Genomic DNA, 18,640 nt, shown 5'->3' on the forward strand with positions numbered 1-18,640 from the left:
ATAAGGGACACCATTTTGCTATATGATTATATTTAGTGGGACTTGAGCATCCACGGATTTTGTTATCCACGGGGGATCCTGGAACCAAACTTCAGAGAATAACAAGCACCTACTGTAATAACTTTGCCATCTTATCCACACTCTGGTGTTGCTTGGCTGTATTGTCCCAGTTTCCATCTGTGAAATGTTGGAAGGTCTATGCTATGGGTATATCCTAATGCTGAATTCCAATACTTAAAGCAAAGTACAGGTAAAATATATAGAGACAATGTTACTTTGAAGTCATATTCTTTTTCTTATATTCCTTATAAACTGTGGTGAATTTTTAATTTTTTAAAAAAAATCCTGATATGTCGTCCTACTGTGTTCTTTTCCTCAAAGTCAGAAATATCTCCAGCTTTGTCACTTTTTAGGCAGCTCTGAATAGGTGTCATGAAAACTGAAACACCATTTTTTGGTGGAGCCATCGATCATGATCAACTGTGATCAGAGCTGGCAAAGCTATTAAACCTTCATACCTTTGTCTGAAACAATCATCATCACAAGTTAAGGAATCCACACAGAGTCGTTTGGGGGAAATGCCTTGGCAATTGTATTGAGAGAGAGCTCTGCATTTTTATTGAAAATGACTACATTTTTTGTTCTACCTACTCTCTCTTAAGGCAGCTGTGTCTCTGTCTCTGGAAATGGGACAAAGACTGAGCCCCTCTCTTCTTTCCAGGTTCTGCTTTTCTTCAGACCTTTAAACACATACTTACTCCAACAGTGGAGACAGACGTGAGTAAGGCAGGGTAGAGTTAGTTGTGAGACCTTTGCTCTCAAAATCTGATTAGACCACATTAATAGACCTGACATTTTAGTTCTGGTTCTAGCTGCAAATGAGCATTTTTGGATAAATTACTTAATTATTTCAAAAAAGATCACTTTGTTAATTATTTGAATAAGGTGCCTAATGCAACAGAACAACACATTCTACTCACAGAAATTAAAAGTTCATCTTGCATGAAGCCATCAACATTTTGATGGGATGAAAGCAAAGCAGTTAATTTAAAAAAGAAAAAAAATTAATTTATATGAACAAAAGGAACATTCATGTTTTTACCATTAATTTGGAATGTCAGCTTCTTAATGACTATATTTATTTATTTATTTATTACTAATTAAAATATGTATACCACAGGCTATATCAAAAGAAAGTCAGTGTGATATAGTGGTTTGAGTTTTGGACAACTCTGGACACCAGGGTTCAAATGCAAGGGTTTGATTTATATAATTCAAGCACAACCACAACATGGTGATAATGACTGTGGGATTTATACATTAGCTGGTGAATTCCTCAATGTACTTAAAGTGATATATGTAATTCATTTTATAAATTTTGGTTGCCATAGAGCACTGAGAACTAGAAAGATATTTGTGGTATGTCACACTTTGCTTTCCTCACACTTTCTGCTTTCTGCCAGTACTTGTCTTCTCCAGGCTGGTGAACTGTATGTTTGCAGAAATCTGACAGACTGTTATATATGATTTATCTTCGATGAAAAGGTGTTAACACACACTTGATCTTAGCCAAAAGGCCGAGAAGCGTGTTAACAAAAAAGGCTTAATATGCTGAGCTTTGCACAAAAATAATGTATCATTATCAAGACAGAGTGTGTTAATTTTTCTTGTCCACCAAAATACGATGTGTATATGCAGTTTTGTGCCATAAACTTGCAGTTTCCCCCCCCAAAAAAAGGGGGGGAGGGGCACAGCCTTAATTAACATTAAGATAGCATTAGTGACTCCTCATGTGTAACTAAAAGGACTGTGTTGCATTCCTTTTAATTATGAGTGAAGAATTACAAATGGGCTGAACCATAATTGAATAGCATGGTCAATGCACTAACAGCAAAAACAAAGAGAATGGATCAATTTTGAAGGATTTCAGTGGAACCAGTTTAATTATAACATGTCAGCATACAACGGATAGATGGATGTTCAGATATTTTCACTGATACAGGGCATAAGCTTTTAGTCTCTTTATAGCCTTGGTAGAGTGATCTATAGTTGATGGTGTAGGCAGCTGTTGTGGAGACCTATTGAACTTCTTTAGGTGTGCAATATAATGTAATATCTACCTGCCTGATAAAACACCCCATTGAAGCCAGTGTGGCTCACTGAGCAACAGAGCTGTAAGTTATCTTAGGAATTAAACCAAAGTGTGTAATTTTGCACTAAGATGTCCAGTTCAATAGCACTGAAACAGCTATTTTCATTCTGCAACAAGGGTCAGATCTCAGTTAAGTTTCTCTATAAACATACCCAGTTGGGCTTGGGTGTGCCATCTTATTCAAGCCTTCTTTGATGTACATCTATTATTTTTCAGTTGCAGTCTCTTTATCACATTCTTCATAGCTTGAACAGTTAGGAAAAGATGAAGGATGTACTGGTATTTGATCTTAATGTAGGGACAGCAAAACATTCACCCAGAACTGGAAGACCTGCCTGGCTCAGGCACAGTTTTGGCCATGGAAGTCTTCAGAAATAACTTTTTGTTATACAAAATGTATACTGCATGAAAAGTCTTCAGCAGTAGCTTTGTAATAGAAACAATATACAATAGGTAGAAAAACATGATGGTTATAATTCCAGTTCTTATATCCCCCACGTGGAAGGCTGCTTCCAAGCAGCAGAGCAGGTCCCCATGGCTGTTCAGTAGCCAAGGCAAGATGGTGGTACATGGGCAAGGGTGTAGCTCTATAGCTGAGACAGGAGAGCAGGTGGTACATTGCCAGATTTGCAGCGACTACATGATGGAGGGCAGCAGCTGTTCTCTTTTCCTGATGTCAGATCTGCAACCAGATGCCACTTAAGTGCCCCTGCCTTGTCCCATCAATTCTCTCCTGCCCATGAAATGATTGTGGGAGCACATTGTGGTGCTTGGAAGCTGCCTTCAGTGTGTGTGTATTGTGTGGGGAGATATTGAATACTGAGGATGTATTGAATACCTCCTTCCACACAACCTCTCACAAGTGATGTATACTGGTGTGCACCCTGTTGCATTTAGTGTATGTCACCACCAGGATTCTAAGCAATCATTCCAAAAGGAACATAATTATTCAATGGGAAAACTAAGTACAATATCACCCCAAATCCACAAAACAGTAACCCTTGATTGTTTTGTGGATTTTGGCTGATACTGTACTTTGCTGTATGGCCAACCTGGCCACCCCTGGATATGGAAATGGAAATCAGAAGGAGAGTGGAGGGTAGTGAAAGAAAGCAATCATTCCTGGAACAGAATCCTATTCTTCCTATATTGTTTCCACCTCTAGTACCAAATTTTCTGTTTAAGAAATAAGACCCAAGAACATATCTATTTCATTAACTGTGATATACCTGTATATGCTGAATATTTAGAAGTTGAGATATGTAAGATTAGAAAGAAAAAATATCCAAGAACATTTCACAGTTTATTTATAGATAAAAAAGTTCCATATGTCTGATTGTTGGACTGAAAAATATGGCTGAAAATTTCCCTATATATGATTAATCCAGCACATTGAAAAACCACACAGTCTCTTGGTCCTCTCATGAGACTTTCTGACAGAACACTGTGTTTCTTAGGTTATGGTTAATCCATTCTTTTTGAAAATTTGTGACACAATAAATAGTTTACCTTCATTTCTGTCTTGTGCTGGATGTCAGAATAATACTGAATGACATCCTCTTGAGATAGTGAGGGTTTAAATACAGTGGAATGAAGTTTTATTGTTTTGCTCTAAGTGCAAAAAATGTTAAGAAAGCATTTGAGCTGACTGATATTCAAAGAATAAAAGCTTTCCAAGACACTGACAAATAACTCATATTTATGGTTCCAATGTCTAGTGTGAAAGGAAAGTATCTAATGAAGTAGCTGTGAATTGTCTTTTATCTGCATTTAGCTCAGTTTCAGTACCAAAGATCCACTTGAAGAAAGAATGGCATCTCCCAGTGGTACATCTAAGGGACATTTTTTCTTAATATTGTATCTTCATTCAATATGACCAAGGTTAGGAACAGATGAAATCCTGTGCTTCTCACTGGGTAAGTCCAACTTTGGTCCCTTTTCACCCTTAATGCAGCATCTGACAGTTGGAGCCAGTGTCCACTTTTCTATCTTTCATACTCTCTCTGAGCTGTCACTACCAGAAAGCCGGGTTTCTGTAGTTTGCACATGATGCGTCCTGTCCCCTGACCGAGCACCCTCTTGCAGCGGCCTTGCCGACTTTTCCTTCTTTTCTCCTTGCACAAATAAAAAGCAGCGCCTGCTCTTTGAAAGCTAGGCAGACGTCTCTCCTGATTTTAGGGCAACCAGTTCAGAGTCATCTATATACTTTCCATTAAACTGTTCACTGTTGGAATCGTGATGATACAGGTAAATCGGGACCTCTGTAATAGATGTTGCTGTGTAGGAGGTAGATCGTGTAGAGCAATGTTCTCGGCGCCTTTGGCCCCACTGGGTCTTATACTGCATCCACTGCCTCTTCAAAGCTCCTTGGACCTGCAGGCATAAGATATTGGAGTTTAGACTAGCATAAGAGAAGCTTTGGCATTGCTAATTCTAATACAGTGGTCAATAAATCTTCTCATGTCTCAAAACCCACTTAGAATGTTAGACGTTTTTGGCTGAGGTTTGTAACTACAAACAGTTGATGTTGAGATGTTGATAGGCTTAATGTGGTGGATAGGAGCCCAAACCAGCATCGTGTAATTGTTTCAGGGATGGACTAGGACTCTGGGAGACCAGCGTTTGAATCCTTGTTTAGCCATGGAAACTCACTGGTTGACCTTAGGCAAGTCACACTCTCTTATCCTAAAAGGAATGCAATGGCAAACCCCTCTGAACAAATCTTGCCAAGAAAACCTCATGACAGGTTTGCCTTAGGAGAGATGTAACTTGAAAAAGATTTGCAGGCACACAAACACAAAAACAAGTAGTAGTGCAGGAATCAAAGAACTGTAAATGGACCCCAGTGTGTGCACAGTGATCTGCTAATGTTCTGTTTTGAAAGGATATCATACTAGCACAGGAGTGAACAGTATGCGGCCCACAGGCTTGTGTGAGGCTATCAAGCTTATTTTTGTAGCCTCAGGATCACCAAAATGACATCACCAAAATTCAGTGGCAAATTACTAAAAGCAATTAAAACACTTTTAACTTTTTTTTTGGGGGGGGGGGTCTGTTGAAATTTTGGTTGTACAGGAGTGATCTATAGTTGATGGTGGAGGAAAATTGGTCCTTGGACCTGTTGAACTTGCCTACCCCTGCTCTAGCAGCGACCATAGTTTTATAGCAGCCAAATTCTTTGCACTAGAAGCCATGTTGGTCCAATGAATTGTGGGAAAAATAATGCTACCATCATTAGATTGCCTCTCAGAAAAGGTATGCTATTCCTCATAGTTATTGTATTGCTATTTACTGGTAATCCTCCTACAGAACTTTTGCAATTGGTCCATATATAAAGTCTGAAAACAACAGCAAGAACATAAAGAAAATGAAGGCCCCCTGAAGCTGTATCATGATACCCAGCAACCCTTCCTCCTGCAGACTTTGGGAGGGGTGTCATCTGTGATGGAGGTGGGATTGCTAAGCCACTTTGCTCATGGTCATCCCTAAACCAGATCTAGCCTCACTGAAATTTATTTTTTCCACTATAATTATGCAGTTAGAGTATTTCAACAAGCCATTTATTTTAATTTTCTCTTTCTATAGTGAAATGAGGTCTAGCAAAAGAATACTAGATGTACAATGTGTTGCTGGAGGCACAGGCTTAGTGTAGAGTCAGGAGCACCGACTCTACAGATGGCACACAGCAGTGGTTCCCAAACTTTGGTCTTCCAAATATTTTGGACTTCAGATCCCAGAGGTCCCAGCCAATGTGACCAATATCCAGGAATTCTAGGGTGTGTAGTCCCAAACTTCTGGAGGATCAAAGTTTAGGAACCACTGGGTGCTAACATGCATTGAAAATGAACCTATATTAAATCCCCCCCGTGTAAGGCAAATGCCATGTATGCTCGAGCCCCATTGAAAACACTGGCGCTCATGCACACAGTACGCGTGCCATTGCCTGTTCTGCCACGCGGCTTTTAGCCTAAGCTGAAAGCCGCATATGATGTGGGTGCACTGTTCTATAGTTCAGCAAAAGAAGAGGTAACCATTTAAAACTGTTGATCAGGGGTCACCACCCTGGGACACTTTGGATGTATAGAACTATATTTTCCACCATCCCCAATCACCACAGCCAACTGCTTATTGGGGACACTGGGCACTGTAGTCCAACACATCTGAAAGGTCTGAGGTTGAGGACGGCTACTGTAAATGGATGGCCACAAGATAAAATAATAGCTACAGTGCAAACTGAATTTACGTAATGCATCCTAATACATTTCTAAACATTACTGCAGAACAGTCTAGAACTTAAAAAAATATGAAGTGATAATGAAATACATCTGCCTTGAAAATTAAAATGAAAGAAAACACAATACATCACCTTTACAGTTGGCGGTGAGAGTAACATTGAAATCTATCCAACTTTTTATTCTTCATTACTTCTACATAACAGTATTAACAGTTGTATAGTTATCATTTTTGTGTGCTTAGATTTTTTTTTACAAATACAATGTTTGAAAATATATTCTAATTCCAACCATTTGCTAGTAGAGTAGAAAATGAAATATGAGAAATATGAAGGACACAGACTGAGGAATATCAAATGGATCCTAATTTTCTTTTTCACGTTTTATTTAATTTTAAAACATGTGAATCTTTTCTTCATGTAGAAGCACAAAACTATTACTGTTAATAATGAAAGCATGAATATGGACATGTATTTCTAGAGTGTGGGTTGTGATCCAAAGCAAAAATAATAAGGAAGAGTATGGGTTCATTGACTTTCCATTACTTTCTTCAAAATACTTTCTTTGGTTGTATTTCCATACCTATTACCTAGGTTAAGCCCCATTGAACTCAGTAGATATTTATAAATAGCACCTTTTGTTTCTTGTCTCATTCACATACACTTCTTTGGTACTGAAAGTATGAATCTATTTCACTCCAAACAGTCCTTAAGTTTTGTTGACCAGATTGTTCGGACTGTAACTAAGTGTAAAACAGAAGGGGGGAAGGGGCCTATGGTCCTGTGATCAAAAAATCAGTGAACAAAGAAGAGTATTACAGGTTGAGTCTCCCTTATCCAAAATGTTTGGGACCAGAAGTGTTTTGGATTTTGGAGAGTTTTTTAAGAATTTGGAATTCTTGTACATACATTCCTCTATGGCAGGCGGTTGGACTGGATAGCCTTTGTGGTCTCTTCCAACACTATGATTCTATAATGAAGTACTTGGAGATGTTGCTGAGCATGACGAAAGTGGCCGAGATGGGTAGCGACTGAGGGGGATTTTGCTTGTTTTTGTTTTTAGTATATTATTTTAGTATTTTATACTGTGGTGTTTTATCATTCAAATTTTAATGTATATGTTCTTATGTACCATGCTTTGGTGAAAATGATGTTATAATTAAATGTTGCTATTATTATTATTATTATTATTATTACTACTACTACTACTACTACCCAAGAAGTACTGCTTATTGGCCTGAAATGAATGTACCCCCTTCTGCTCCAGCCAAATATCAGTAATTTATTATCTTCTTTTTACAGTCTTCATTATACAGAAGTATCTAAATCAAAGACACTATCAAAATGGTGATACAAGGGATGCTTGTATAGGGCATGTAGACAGAATTTTTGCATTACAAATGGCCTTGATAGATTTTATAGAGTCTGTCTTTATCCATTCCTTTCATAAGCACCTCACAAAAGGTGGAAACGCCAGCTATTATACATTTTCTTCCATAGCCAATGTGTACAGTTATTGTGCAGCAATTATCTATGTGAGAATCACTGTGATTAAGGGGTTTGAGTGCTGGACGAGGAGTCTTGGAGATGAAGATTCAATTGCCCACTCAACCATGGAAACTCACTGGGTAACCTTGAGCAAGCCACACACACTGTTTCAGCCATGGAGGAAGGCAATGGTGAACCTCCTCTGACTAAATCTTGCCAAGAAAGCTCTCGGATAGGGTGGCCATACGTAAGCATCAACTTGGGGACACATGACAAGAACAAGAAATTATCTGTGTGGATAATGTCATTATAAAGATTCATCACTAGGTGGAATTGGAGTTAGTGTTGTGATTGGAAGAAGTCAGTAATTTCCTATGGGAGATACATAATAACATTTCTGTCTAACTTCCTGAATGGTATCTCCTCTAAGTACAGTTGGCCCTTCTTATATATGGATTTCTTATACATGGATTCAAGCATCCATGGTTTGAAAATGTTCAAAACAAGTATAAATTTTAAATATCAAATCTTGATTTTTTTTATAAGTGACACCATTTTGCTATGTAATTATATTTAATGGGACTTGAGCATCCACAGATTTTGTTATCCACGAGAGATGTTGGAACCAAACCCCAGTGTATAACAAAGGTCCACTTTATTCCACAACAAGATCCAAACAAAAATGTTTTTTTTTTAATTGATTGAGATATGAAATGCTTGGGCTAATCTCTTTAAATTCTTGGTGTTCTGGACAGAGCTTTTGTGGGTACTGAAAATCTGGGAATAAAAGAGACTGTGTCACTTTCTCCAAATGCAGATGTGGAACATTATACTGTTTTTGAACATTTGTTTTGGATTAATTTCGGCTGGTTCTGTCTTCATGCAAAATGGTCCAGTAATAAGCAGTAAATCACTAAGGAAACCAAGCTTCCTTTGCATTACAGTTAATCCCCTTATTGTGCCATGTTATAGTTTTCCTCTCAAAAGAAATATCACTTTGATCTCTATGCACCTGGCAACAGCTAGCTGGACAATTTTATTGGAAGAAACTAATAACTGAAGACCAGGCTCCCACTTTAGCTTAGGACTGGATCTAAGGGGTAGCTGGAGCCTTTGGAGAAATGTTGATAGAAGAAACCAGAATATTTTCAGGTTCTCCAAAAGAAGTCACACTGGAGATGTAACTGTGCCCCCATTTAAAAGGAACAAGGGATTTTATGTTGCATTGTATCTCTGCTCTCCTTCACTGCATCCATGTTTTCAACTTACACATTCCTTTTTTTTTTTTGTTAGCTGTTGAAAGTCTGCACTGATTCTTCTAACTTTCAGACTAATATTTATGATTTTTTTCTTTCTCAAAGTATTTCTAACCTGCCTTTCAGGGCAAAGATTCTCACAAGACAACATCTATCAAGAAATTTGTACATCATAACAACAATTCCCACAGACCTAGCTGTTTTAGATTGTAAGCCTGAGGGCAGGGAACCGTCTAATTAAAAAGATTGTATGTACAGCGCTGTGTAAATTTACAGCGCTTTATAAATAAAGGTTAATAATAATAATAATAATAACAACAACAACAACAACAACAACTGGAGTGTTCATGAAAGCTTATGTCCTAATAAATTTGCTGGTCTTTAAAAGTTGTGTTGAGATTATTTATTGTGTTACGTCAACGTTTTAGAAATTCATTTCAAAAGTCATCATAAAAGAGTACAGAATCATAAAAATATACCAAAAGGTATGATAACAGCAGTATTGACTAGGATAAGAGTATCTTTAATTTAAAACCAATAAAGCCACAGGGCTGTAAAAAAAAAAAAACTTTACAACCCTGTAAAATCAATAAGATCTCTAAACATTTAGGAAAAGAAAACATGAAATAAACAAGTTTTTACTATTTAGCTGAGGATAGGCATGCATACTTCACCAGGAGAGAATCTCACAGCTATAGGGCCACTGCTAATAAGGGCCTATCTCATCAGCCTAATCTATCTCAAGAATAGGGACATGGCTCTGAAACTGATCTGAAACTCTCTCTCTCTCTCTGTGTGTGAACTAGTATGGGTGAGTTAGAGAACAGGCAGTACTAATATAGGTAACTGATGAACTTCATGTATTTTGCGCACTCTGTTCTAGCAGTAGATATGAGTTATAATGCTCTTTTTGTTCGGAGGGTGCAATAGTGGTAGTGTTGAAGTAAGGTTTTCCTGCCATTCCAGGAAACTTCAGTCTATGGAATAGTGGTGGTGTGCCACCATTTTATCCTTTTGCTCGGGGAGCAAAATGTCCTGGGTTTGCTCCATGGAAGTTGTTATCCTCATGCCATCCTTGTGAATACTTATTTAACCACTAGGGGCAACAATATACTAGAATTCATGAACCTTTGATCTGAACCACTGGCTTTTATTCTGTTGTTATGTAACGAATAATCATGTACACGAAAGGAGGGTAATGTTGACACTTCCCCACCCATTAAAAAAATGTTCTGAAACTCAATTTACATGTGCACAGCTCCAAAGCAGAGACTCCCTGATAAAATTATGAGATGTCTAGCTATTCAGGAAGATGTAAGGTCAAGCTTTTCTCAGGCACAGATTCCAGCAAAGTTAGCAACACTTGTGCCACTAAAGCCAATACAGGCAAGACATCCAAACACCACACAGTGAGTTCCTAGTAAAACCAAAGTATAAATTTTGTGGTTCCTGGAACCTGGCCTTGACTTCAAGACATTAAACATCAACATCTCAATCCATGGCATTTCCAGGAAAAAAAGAGTGGAGATTATTATGAAACTATAGTTCAATGTTCAATTCAATATGTGGACATATGAAACCATTACTAAGTTGACCACATTTTAATGTTTCCAGAGTGAGGAAAAGGAAAGGTACGCATAAAGATCACTGTAAAGCAGAGGTGGACAAAATGAGGCATAGAGGCTACTGTATACACAGCCCCCAAAGCCTTCTGTTTTCCCCCACCCCCATGTCAGGAAGAAAAATTGGGAACAAAAATGTTTTTTGCCATTTCTGTTGTCATTTGAGGTGGCGGTTTTGTGTTTAGAAAGGTTGGCGTCCTGCACCGTCATGACCTTTGTACCAAAATAATTTCCAATTTGATTTTGTCTGTTTATAAATCTTATTTATCTATTGGATCTGTTGACTGTAATAAAGGATGATGATATATTGTGTGCTTTTGCTCAAGTATTCTGTATTTCATTTTCCAGAGACTTCTTCAAACTGGATAAGTTTGGCTAAAAGGTCAGTGCCAAAAAGAGGTCAATGTAAATGAAATAAGATACCTTCTTATAATAACAGTCATACTTATTGGATATCATCCACACTTAGAACTTTTGTTCTCTGTTTGCATTTCCATGATAACTTTGCCCATTTTCTTTGGATGCTTAAATTGTGTTTCTAAATGCTCAACAGAAATTTTAATTACTGCAATGTTAGAAATTTAGGGAGAGAAGGAAATTTTGGGGGGTGGGGGCTGAATATGGCTTTATTTCCCTTCTCCCTCATAGCTACACTATTACATCCTGGTTTGGTTTACTTTGGAAGAAGAAGGTTATTAGAGAATTGCTGGAGTTTTGTAATGTTTGCATTTACAGATGTGCAACTTGAGCATCAATGGAAGGGTACAAGCAAAGTATCCCAACATATTTCCAAAGGCACTTCTCCCCAGATTAAGTCTCCCAGGGTTGGGATTGCCCAACAGGGCACATGAATTTCTCTCTCATTCAGTCAGTTTCATAAAATGTTCCAGAACCATAGACCACTACTACCTTTGGGTCATCACCGCTGAGAAGGCCCTCTAACACAACCCCATAAAGTATATGGACCTCACTGTTGGGACACATAGGAGGACCTCAGCATAGAATCAACTATAGCTGATCCTCCACATTTGCAGCTTTGATTGTTGAGGATTTGATTATTCATGGAGTTAACATGTTGTCTCTAAAAATCTCTAGATGTATCAACATGACCTTGCTGGAAGACGACCATAGAGTCACACTGGAAGACCTAGACATTCCTAGAGAAAGCACTTCTCTTGGCATTTGTAGGTTCTCCAGCATGATTCTATGCTCAGCATCCGGTGGATGTGGACCACAGAGTTGCACTGGAGGACTAGAGATTCATAGAGAGGTATTTTCTCAAGTTAAAAAATAGTATTTTTTTATTTTTGGATTTTCCACTTTCATGGGTGGCCCAGTGAAAATAGATGGCCCACTGTAGATTTACCTATATTTTCATTTACCATTCAACAGTTGATTCAATGTGTCTACTCCAGTTGAGATTAAACAGGATTCTACCTAAAAGCTTTCCAGTCATTTCCTGGTGGAGCTCCCCAGGTCTGAGTCGACATTTGCATTGGAGGCTTGCAATGCTTGTCTCATAAAGCCTCTTCTACAACTTGAATCAAAATCTGATCTGGAGAAAAATATCATATTTCCCCAATCTCTTTCCTCCCACCCAACTCCACCTCCATGAAAAAAAAACACATAATGGTCTGTGGCAGCAATGATGCTGGTGTTTCTCCAGGCATAGAAAAAAGGAAGGCAAATGATCTCTTTGCTTTCTCACCAGTGCGCTTGTAGTGTGATGGGAAGAAAGAAATATAGTGAACTTTGGGGAAATGTCCTTTTCCCAATGGCAGTTTCTGTTGAATGGGCTCAGAACATGTCAATATGTTATTTCTTCATTTGGGGGTGCAAATGACTTGGCCTGTTTTCCAAGCAAAGCTGATGTGATTTTGGGAGGAGGACATTAATTTAAACATTACTGCATGTTTAATTAAGAATGTTGATTATTATAAACTGAAGTTAAATTCTTTCTATGCTTACCTCTCCATTGAAGAAACAGAAAATTGTTGCCACAAGTAAACCCTAAGAAACAAAAGAAAAAAGTTTCTAAGATTATTTATAATGTAAAGAAAGGAAATTAATCCAACAACTGTTTCATTCATGCTGTATAACTAGGCAGTATAATTAGAGAATGTAAGAAGGGCCTTGCTAAACCAAACAGTCTGTTATTTTGTAAAGTCAAAGGCTTTCATGGCCAGCATCCATAGTTTTTTGTGGGTTTTTCAGGCTATGTGGCCATGTTCTAACAGAGTTTCTTCCTGGCGTTTCGCTAGCATCTGTGGCTGGCATCTTCAGAGAATGCTTTGCCTGGAAAAAGTTGGATGTATATATACTGTGTTAGCCTGGGAATGTAGGAGTGATTTGCATGTGAATTGTTCTGTGTTGATGGCTGGCCTCAGGCTGGCAGACTAATGCAAACGAGGATTAATGTCTGCTAATTGGTGATCATTATCTGCTGGGAAAGCCCCTGACTCTGAATGGTTTCCCATTTGCATTTGTTGAGTCCTTATTTTGCTGTTCCTCAGGATTGGTAGCCAAATTTTGTTCACTTTAAGGGTTTCTTGTTTCCGATTGAAATTATCCAGATGTTTATGGATTTCAATGGCTTCCTTGTGCATCCTGACATGGTAGTGGTTGGCATGGTCCAGAATTTCAGTGTTTTCAAACAGTATTTTATGCCCAGGATGGTTTGCAACATGTTCTGCTATTGCTGATTTTTCTGGCTGGCCCAGTCTGCAGTGTCTCTCGTGTTCCTTGATTCTTGTTTGCACACTGCGTTTGGTGGTCCCTATGCAGACATGTCCGCAGCTGCATGGTATGCGGTAAACTTCTGTGGCTGTGAGAGGGTCTCTCTGGTCCTTGGCTGAGTGAAGCATTTGCTGGATTTTCTTCGTCAGTTTGTAAACCATCTGAAGGTTGTGCTTCCTCACCACTTTGCCTATTCAGCAGATAATGATCACCAATTAGCAGACATTAATCCTCTTTTGCATTAGCCTCCCAGCCTGAGGCCAGCCATCAGCACAGAACAATACACATGCAAATCACTCCAGCATTCCTAGGCTCACACAGTATATATACACCCATTTTTTCCAGGCAAAGCATTCTCTGAAGATGCCATCCACAGATGCTGGCAAAACGTCAGGAAGAAACTCTGCTAGAACATGGCCACATAGCCCAAAAAACCCACAAAAAACTAAGGCCTGTTACAGACTGCCAAAATAAAGCTGCTTCGGGTCTCTTTGGAGGTATGCTATTTAAATGATGCATGGGTCCTAAGAGTCCGGAGGTTGCGCCAAAGCCACACTCCATTCCTAAGCACTGGAGTGCAGCTTTGGTGCAGTTTCCGGATTCTTAGGACCCATGCATCATTTAAACCGCATACCTCCAAAGAGACCCGAAGCAGCTTTATTTTGGCAGTCTGTAACAGGCCTAAGTCTGTTATTTTGCTTCACAAAGGCTGCATCTGCACTGCAGAAACAATCCAGTTTGACACTTCTTTAACTGCAATGTCTCAATGCTATGGAGTTCTGGAAAATGGACTTTTGTGGGATATTTAAGCCTTCACTGTCAACAAGCTCTGGTGCCAAAATAGACAAATCCCAGGATCCCATAGCATTGAGGTATGGCAGTTAAAGTAGTGTCAAACTGGATTATTTCTGCAGTGAAGTTGCAGCCACAGTGGCCAACCAGATGCTAGAACATGAAGCCAACTTGCTTCTTTCCACTGCTTCCTAGCAGCTTAGTCAGAAGCATGCTTATTTACCTCTGGAAGTAGCAGTTAGCCATCAATTGCCTCATCCACCATTCATTTCTCTAAAGCTCTTCAAGTTGCATGAATACCCTCCAACTGTCCCGATCTGCCAGGGACAGTCCTGAGTAATCTGCTGTCCCATATTTTTAGCCACTTATAAAATGTCACACTTTATTTTGCTTTCTCCCACTTTGTCCTCAGCTTACTTCAATTGTTGCAAATTGAAGTGGGTTTCCATGGCTGAGCCAGGATTTGAACCCTGGTCTCCATTCAACAAAATGTATACACTCATCCCTCCACATTCTCTGGGTTAAGGGCACAGGACCCTTGTGAATGTGGAAAAACTGCAAATAACAAAAACACTATGTTTTACCTGAGAGAACACCTCTTTAGAAATTTCTAGGTCCTCCAGTGCAACTCTGTGGTCAACATCTGATAGACACTGACCATAGAATTGTGCTGGAGGAACTACAAATGTCTAGTGGAGTATTTTCTCTAGCAATCTCTAGGTCCTTCAGTGCAACTTTTGCTTAAAAGGGATCTAGATATTCCTAGAGAGAACGTCTTAATAAAATCCGTGAATAATCAAATCTGCAAAAGCCCAAGCTGCAAATGTGGAGCGCTGAGTGTACTTTGGTCTTTACAATGCAACCTATCCACATGTACTTGAAAGTAAGGCCTACTATATTCAGTGGAGCTTTTCTCCAGCTAAATGTAAGACTGCAACCTGAACTCTAATATTAAAGAAAGAACTTTCACATTTGTGTTGCTTTCTTGTTAATAAGGGCACTTTGGGTCACACAATGGTTTTCTATTCCTGCTCCTATTTCTCCAAAGCCTTTTCTAATTTGCAGTTTTACAGCCTTATTGTCTTTCTCCCTTCACCCCACCCCACCCCAGGAACAACGGAGATAGTTTCTTGAAGACAATGAGTTTGCTCAGATGCCCTTGAAATTAGATTTTAGTTAACAGTTCTGTAGAGGACACTTTCTGAGGTGAGAAGGGGGAAAAAGAGAGACTTGTTTTTTAAAATAAAGTCCCCAAACCAGAAAGCGATGTTATTTCTGCAAAAGAGAAAGTAGCAGCCATAACTGGGGCAATAAAAAAAGTAATGCCTAGATGGCCTGACCTTGCAAGAGAGTGAAAAGAGATCACTATTTATGGCCAGCTTTAAAAGAAAGTGAAATGAGATGGAACTGGGATCTGGAAACAATCACAACAGCAGTTTGATCCTGACACTACTATCCTTGCTTAGTGAGTAATTATAGACTAAACTGGGATTTTGTGACTGTCCTTATTGATGATGGTATTGAGGATGGAAGGAATTTCCGGATAGCCCCAATGAAAAATAATCAGATAGTAACTATCTGAACAAGTTTTAAAGAGTATGACAATGTTATTCCAGAGCAGTGGCCATCACTGTTTGGCATAAGCTGCAGTTTGTAGATGAACAGCACACATCTATAGAGAATGTTGTTTGGGCCCTTTCACACTGCAAAATTATAGCACTATGATTACACTCCTATGGAATCCTGGGATTTGCACTCCAGGGAGGTGTTTTTAGTCTTTTCAGCCAGAAAGCTCTAGTGCTTCACCAAATTACAAATCCCATGAGTTCACAGGTGTAACCATGGCATTCAAAGTGGAATTATAGTGCTACAATTCTGTAGTGTGAAAGGGCCTCTGATCTTTCAAAAGGATTACAAACATATCGTAATTTCAGGTTGAATTTCTTGGTGAACATTTCTGTCTTGTTTAGAGGAGTAAAAATTCTGTAAAATTTTAGTCCAAAGTGGAAAAATGTTTTCCCTTCATTTTTTTCAGGAAATAAGGGTGTGGTTTTTATTTTTTATTTTTTTTTAAAAAATGTAGTATTAGCAGCTTCGTTTATATACCACTTCATACTCCCTAAGGGAGTCTCTAAGCAGTTTGCAACTGTAAGCTAACATTCTTTACAGACTGAAAGTAACATTTTAACAATGTGTTTTGTGTTTCTTGCTTGGCAAAAAAAAAGGGTATAATTTTTAGTGTATTAAAGGAACAGTTTAATTGGACAATAACTACAAATTGAATTTCTTTTAAGATTTTAAGATTTTTAAAAAGCAAATGGACCTATGAGGTCTTTAACTGTAATAAACGTCTTTTGTGTATTATACTGTGTTGCCCCAGGAAGAAAACATCTTTAAACAGTGGCATGGTTGATTTTAAAAAAAAAAAAAAAAAAACAATATTAGACCCTGATTTCCAAAATACACTCAGGCTGTCTGGGATGCTTATTTTTATTCTGATCCGGTTTGAAGAACAAAGCCTTAAGATGTTTAATAGCTCCTCTCCCCCCTGTGATGGACTTTTATCATGGGCAATGGGAGCTTGTGCATAAAACATGGGGAGGAACCTCAAATCTAAAAAGTGTACATTAGAGCCACATATCAACAACTAGAAGTGAAGGGGGGGTAAATCATTTTAGAGTTTAGTGCTTCACATTGATGATTTGTTAATGCTGAATCTGTGAATCCAATCTAAAATCTAAAAGTAAAAAGATGCAGGTGAGTTGTCAGTACTATAGCTTTCAGTAGCCACAGATTCAACCATCCGCGGCTTGAAAATATTGCACAAAAATATCAATTCAAAAAAGAAAACCTTGATTTTGCAATTTTATATAAGGGTCACTACTTCACTAGGCCATTGTATATAATAAGACTTGAACATCCACAGATTTTGGTATCCACGGGGGGAGGCTTCTGGAACCAAACCCCAAGGGATACCGAAGGCCCACTGTAGTTGTTCACTGTCCACAACTATCTATGTACCTCTGCTGTGTAAGGGAGTGGTATATTTAACCATTTACAGCATAGAAACTACAATTTTCCATAACAGTTTCATGTTATATAGATGTGGATGGATTTACATTTCCTTTAAGCACTTAATTGTTTCTAAGGGTTCGTGTTAACAGAAGGCTAATATTTGCTCTATGAACTTTACCTCAGAAAATAATTTTAATTAGATCTTTTCTCTCTATCTCTGTAGACTGAGGCACTTCACTTATATCGTTTTTTCCCTTGTCTTATTTTTATAAGAACCAACTATGGAGCTACAGTAGTTGAATCAGGCGCAGGGGGGTGCAACCAGGTTTCTAGCCTATGGAAAGGCTCTCAGAATCAGTATTGTAGTAATTGGAAAAAAGAAAGGTCTGCTCCATTTTTGCCACTCATTTTCCAAGCAGCTCATTTACTTGCTACAACAATTTTGGACCATTTGTTGTAACAATACCACCTCAGTAGTGAAGCATTTATGGGGCGAGGAAACAGTGAGACAGGATTGTCATCACTGCTTTGGTTAAAAGTATATTTTCAAGTAGGAACAAGGAGACTTTATTTCAGCACTTTATATATCTTCCTTCTTGACTGTGGAGTGCATAAGATAAAAAGTAATTTTAGACACATACACACAGTATTTCTTTGCAATATATGCCAAATGGAGTACCACAAAATTATGCAAACCAGGTGTGAATAGTATGGCTCATGCTTTATATGTAACTTCCCAACTCTTTTTGTTGCTTCCTCCAAAAACCCCCGAGAAGGTTTTTGCAAAGTCAACATCATGAGTTGCTTTCCCTTCAATGAGTCAAAGGGAAAAGGAACTAAATGCATCATAGCCAATGGGACAGTCACTGGTGTAATCTATTTAATTCCTTTTACTCAGTTAACAGTGTTCAGTATTATATCAATACAAAGTTAATTCAAGCAAGTTTATGCACCTTTAATGTCCATTTATACAGAAATAAAAAGTTAACAGTAATTAATCAAGTGCAAAGTGGAGGGATTCTATCAATAACTGGGGAAGCACTAATAATATTAGTTGAGCTTGGTTGAAAGAAAGGCATATTTTGTAGATGCAAATTGCTTCCAAAGAATTTTCTAATTCTGATAGTCCAAACTGGACAACATTTGTCACAAGACAACATGACTCTTTTGGGGGAAATGATAAAACTTGATAAAGTGGAAGGCATTTGATAAAAAGGAAGACTGCATTGCAGGTGGTTTGATTCAATTAAGAAAGACACAGCTGCCATGACTTTGCAAAAGTGAAGAGAGAAGGAATATTTCAAATGCCCAGAGTCCTCTTGCCCAGAAAAATGTATAGAAACTGATG

General features: G+C 38.4%; 1 protein-coding gene across 3 annotated transcripts in view; it reads right to left on the reverse strand.

Moving 5' to 3' along the window:
• Positions 1–1,961: 1,961 nt before the first annotated feature.
• The window catches only part of CALCR (calcitonin receptor), a 176,036-nt gene continuing 159,357 nt past the window's right edge, over positions 1,962–18,640 (reverse strand). For all 3 annotated transcript variants that reach the window (XM_042471118.1, XM_042471117.1, XM_042471116.1), the window contains 2 exons: positions 12,718–12,759; positions 1,962–4,525 (listed from right to left, as the gene is read on the reverse strand). In XM_042471118.1, coding sequence (XP_042327052.1) covers positions 4,304–4,525; positions 12,718–12,759 — 264 coding nt within the window. In that variant the 3' untranslated portion in view covers positions 1,962–4,303. The remainder of the gene's footprint in view (positions 4,526–12,717; positions 12,760–18,640) is intronic.

This window comes from Sceloporus undulatus, chromosome 6 (assembly GCF_019175285.1).
Source record: "Sceloporus undulatus isolate JIND9_A2432 ecotype Alabama chromosome 6, SceUnd_v1.1, whole genome shotgun sequence".
NCBI lineage: Eukaryota > Metazoa > Chordata > Lepidosauria > Squamata > Phrynosomatidae > Sceloporus > Sceloporus undulatus.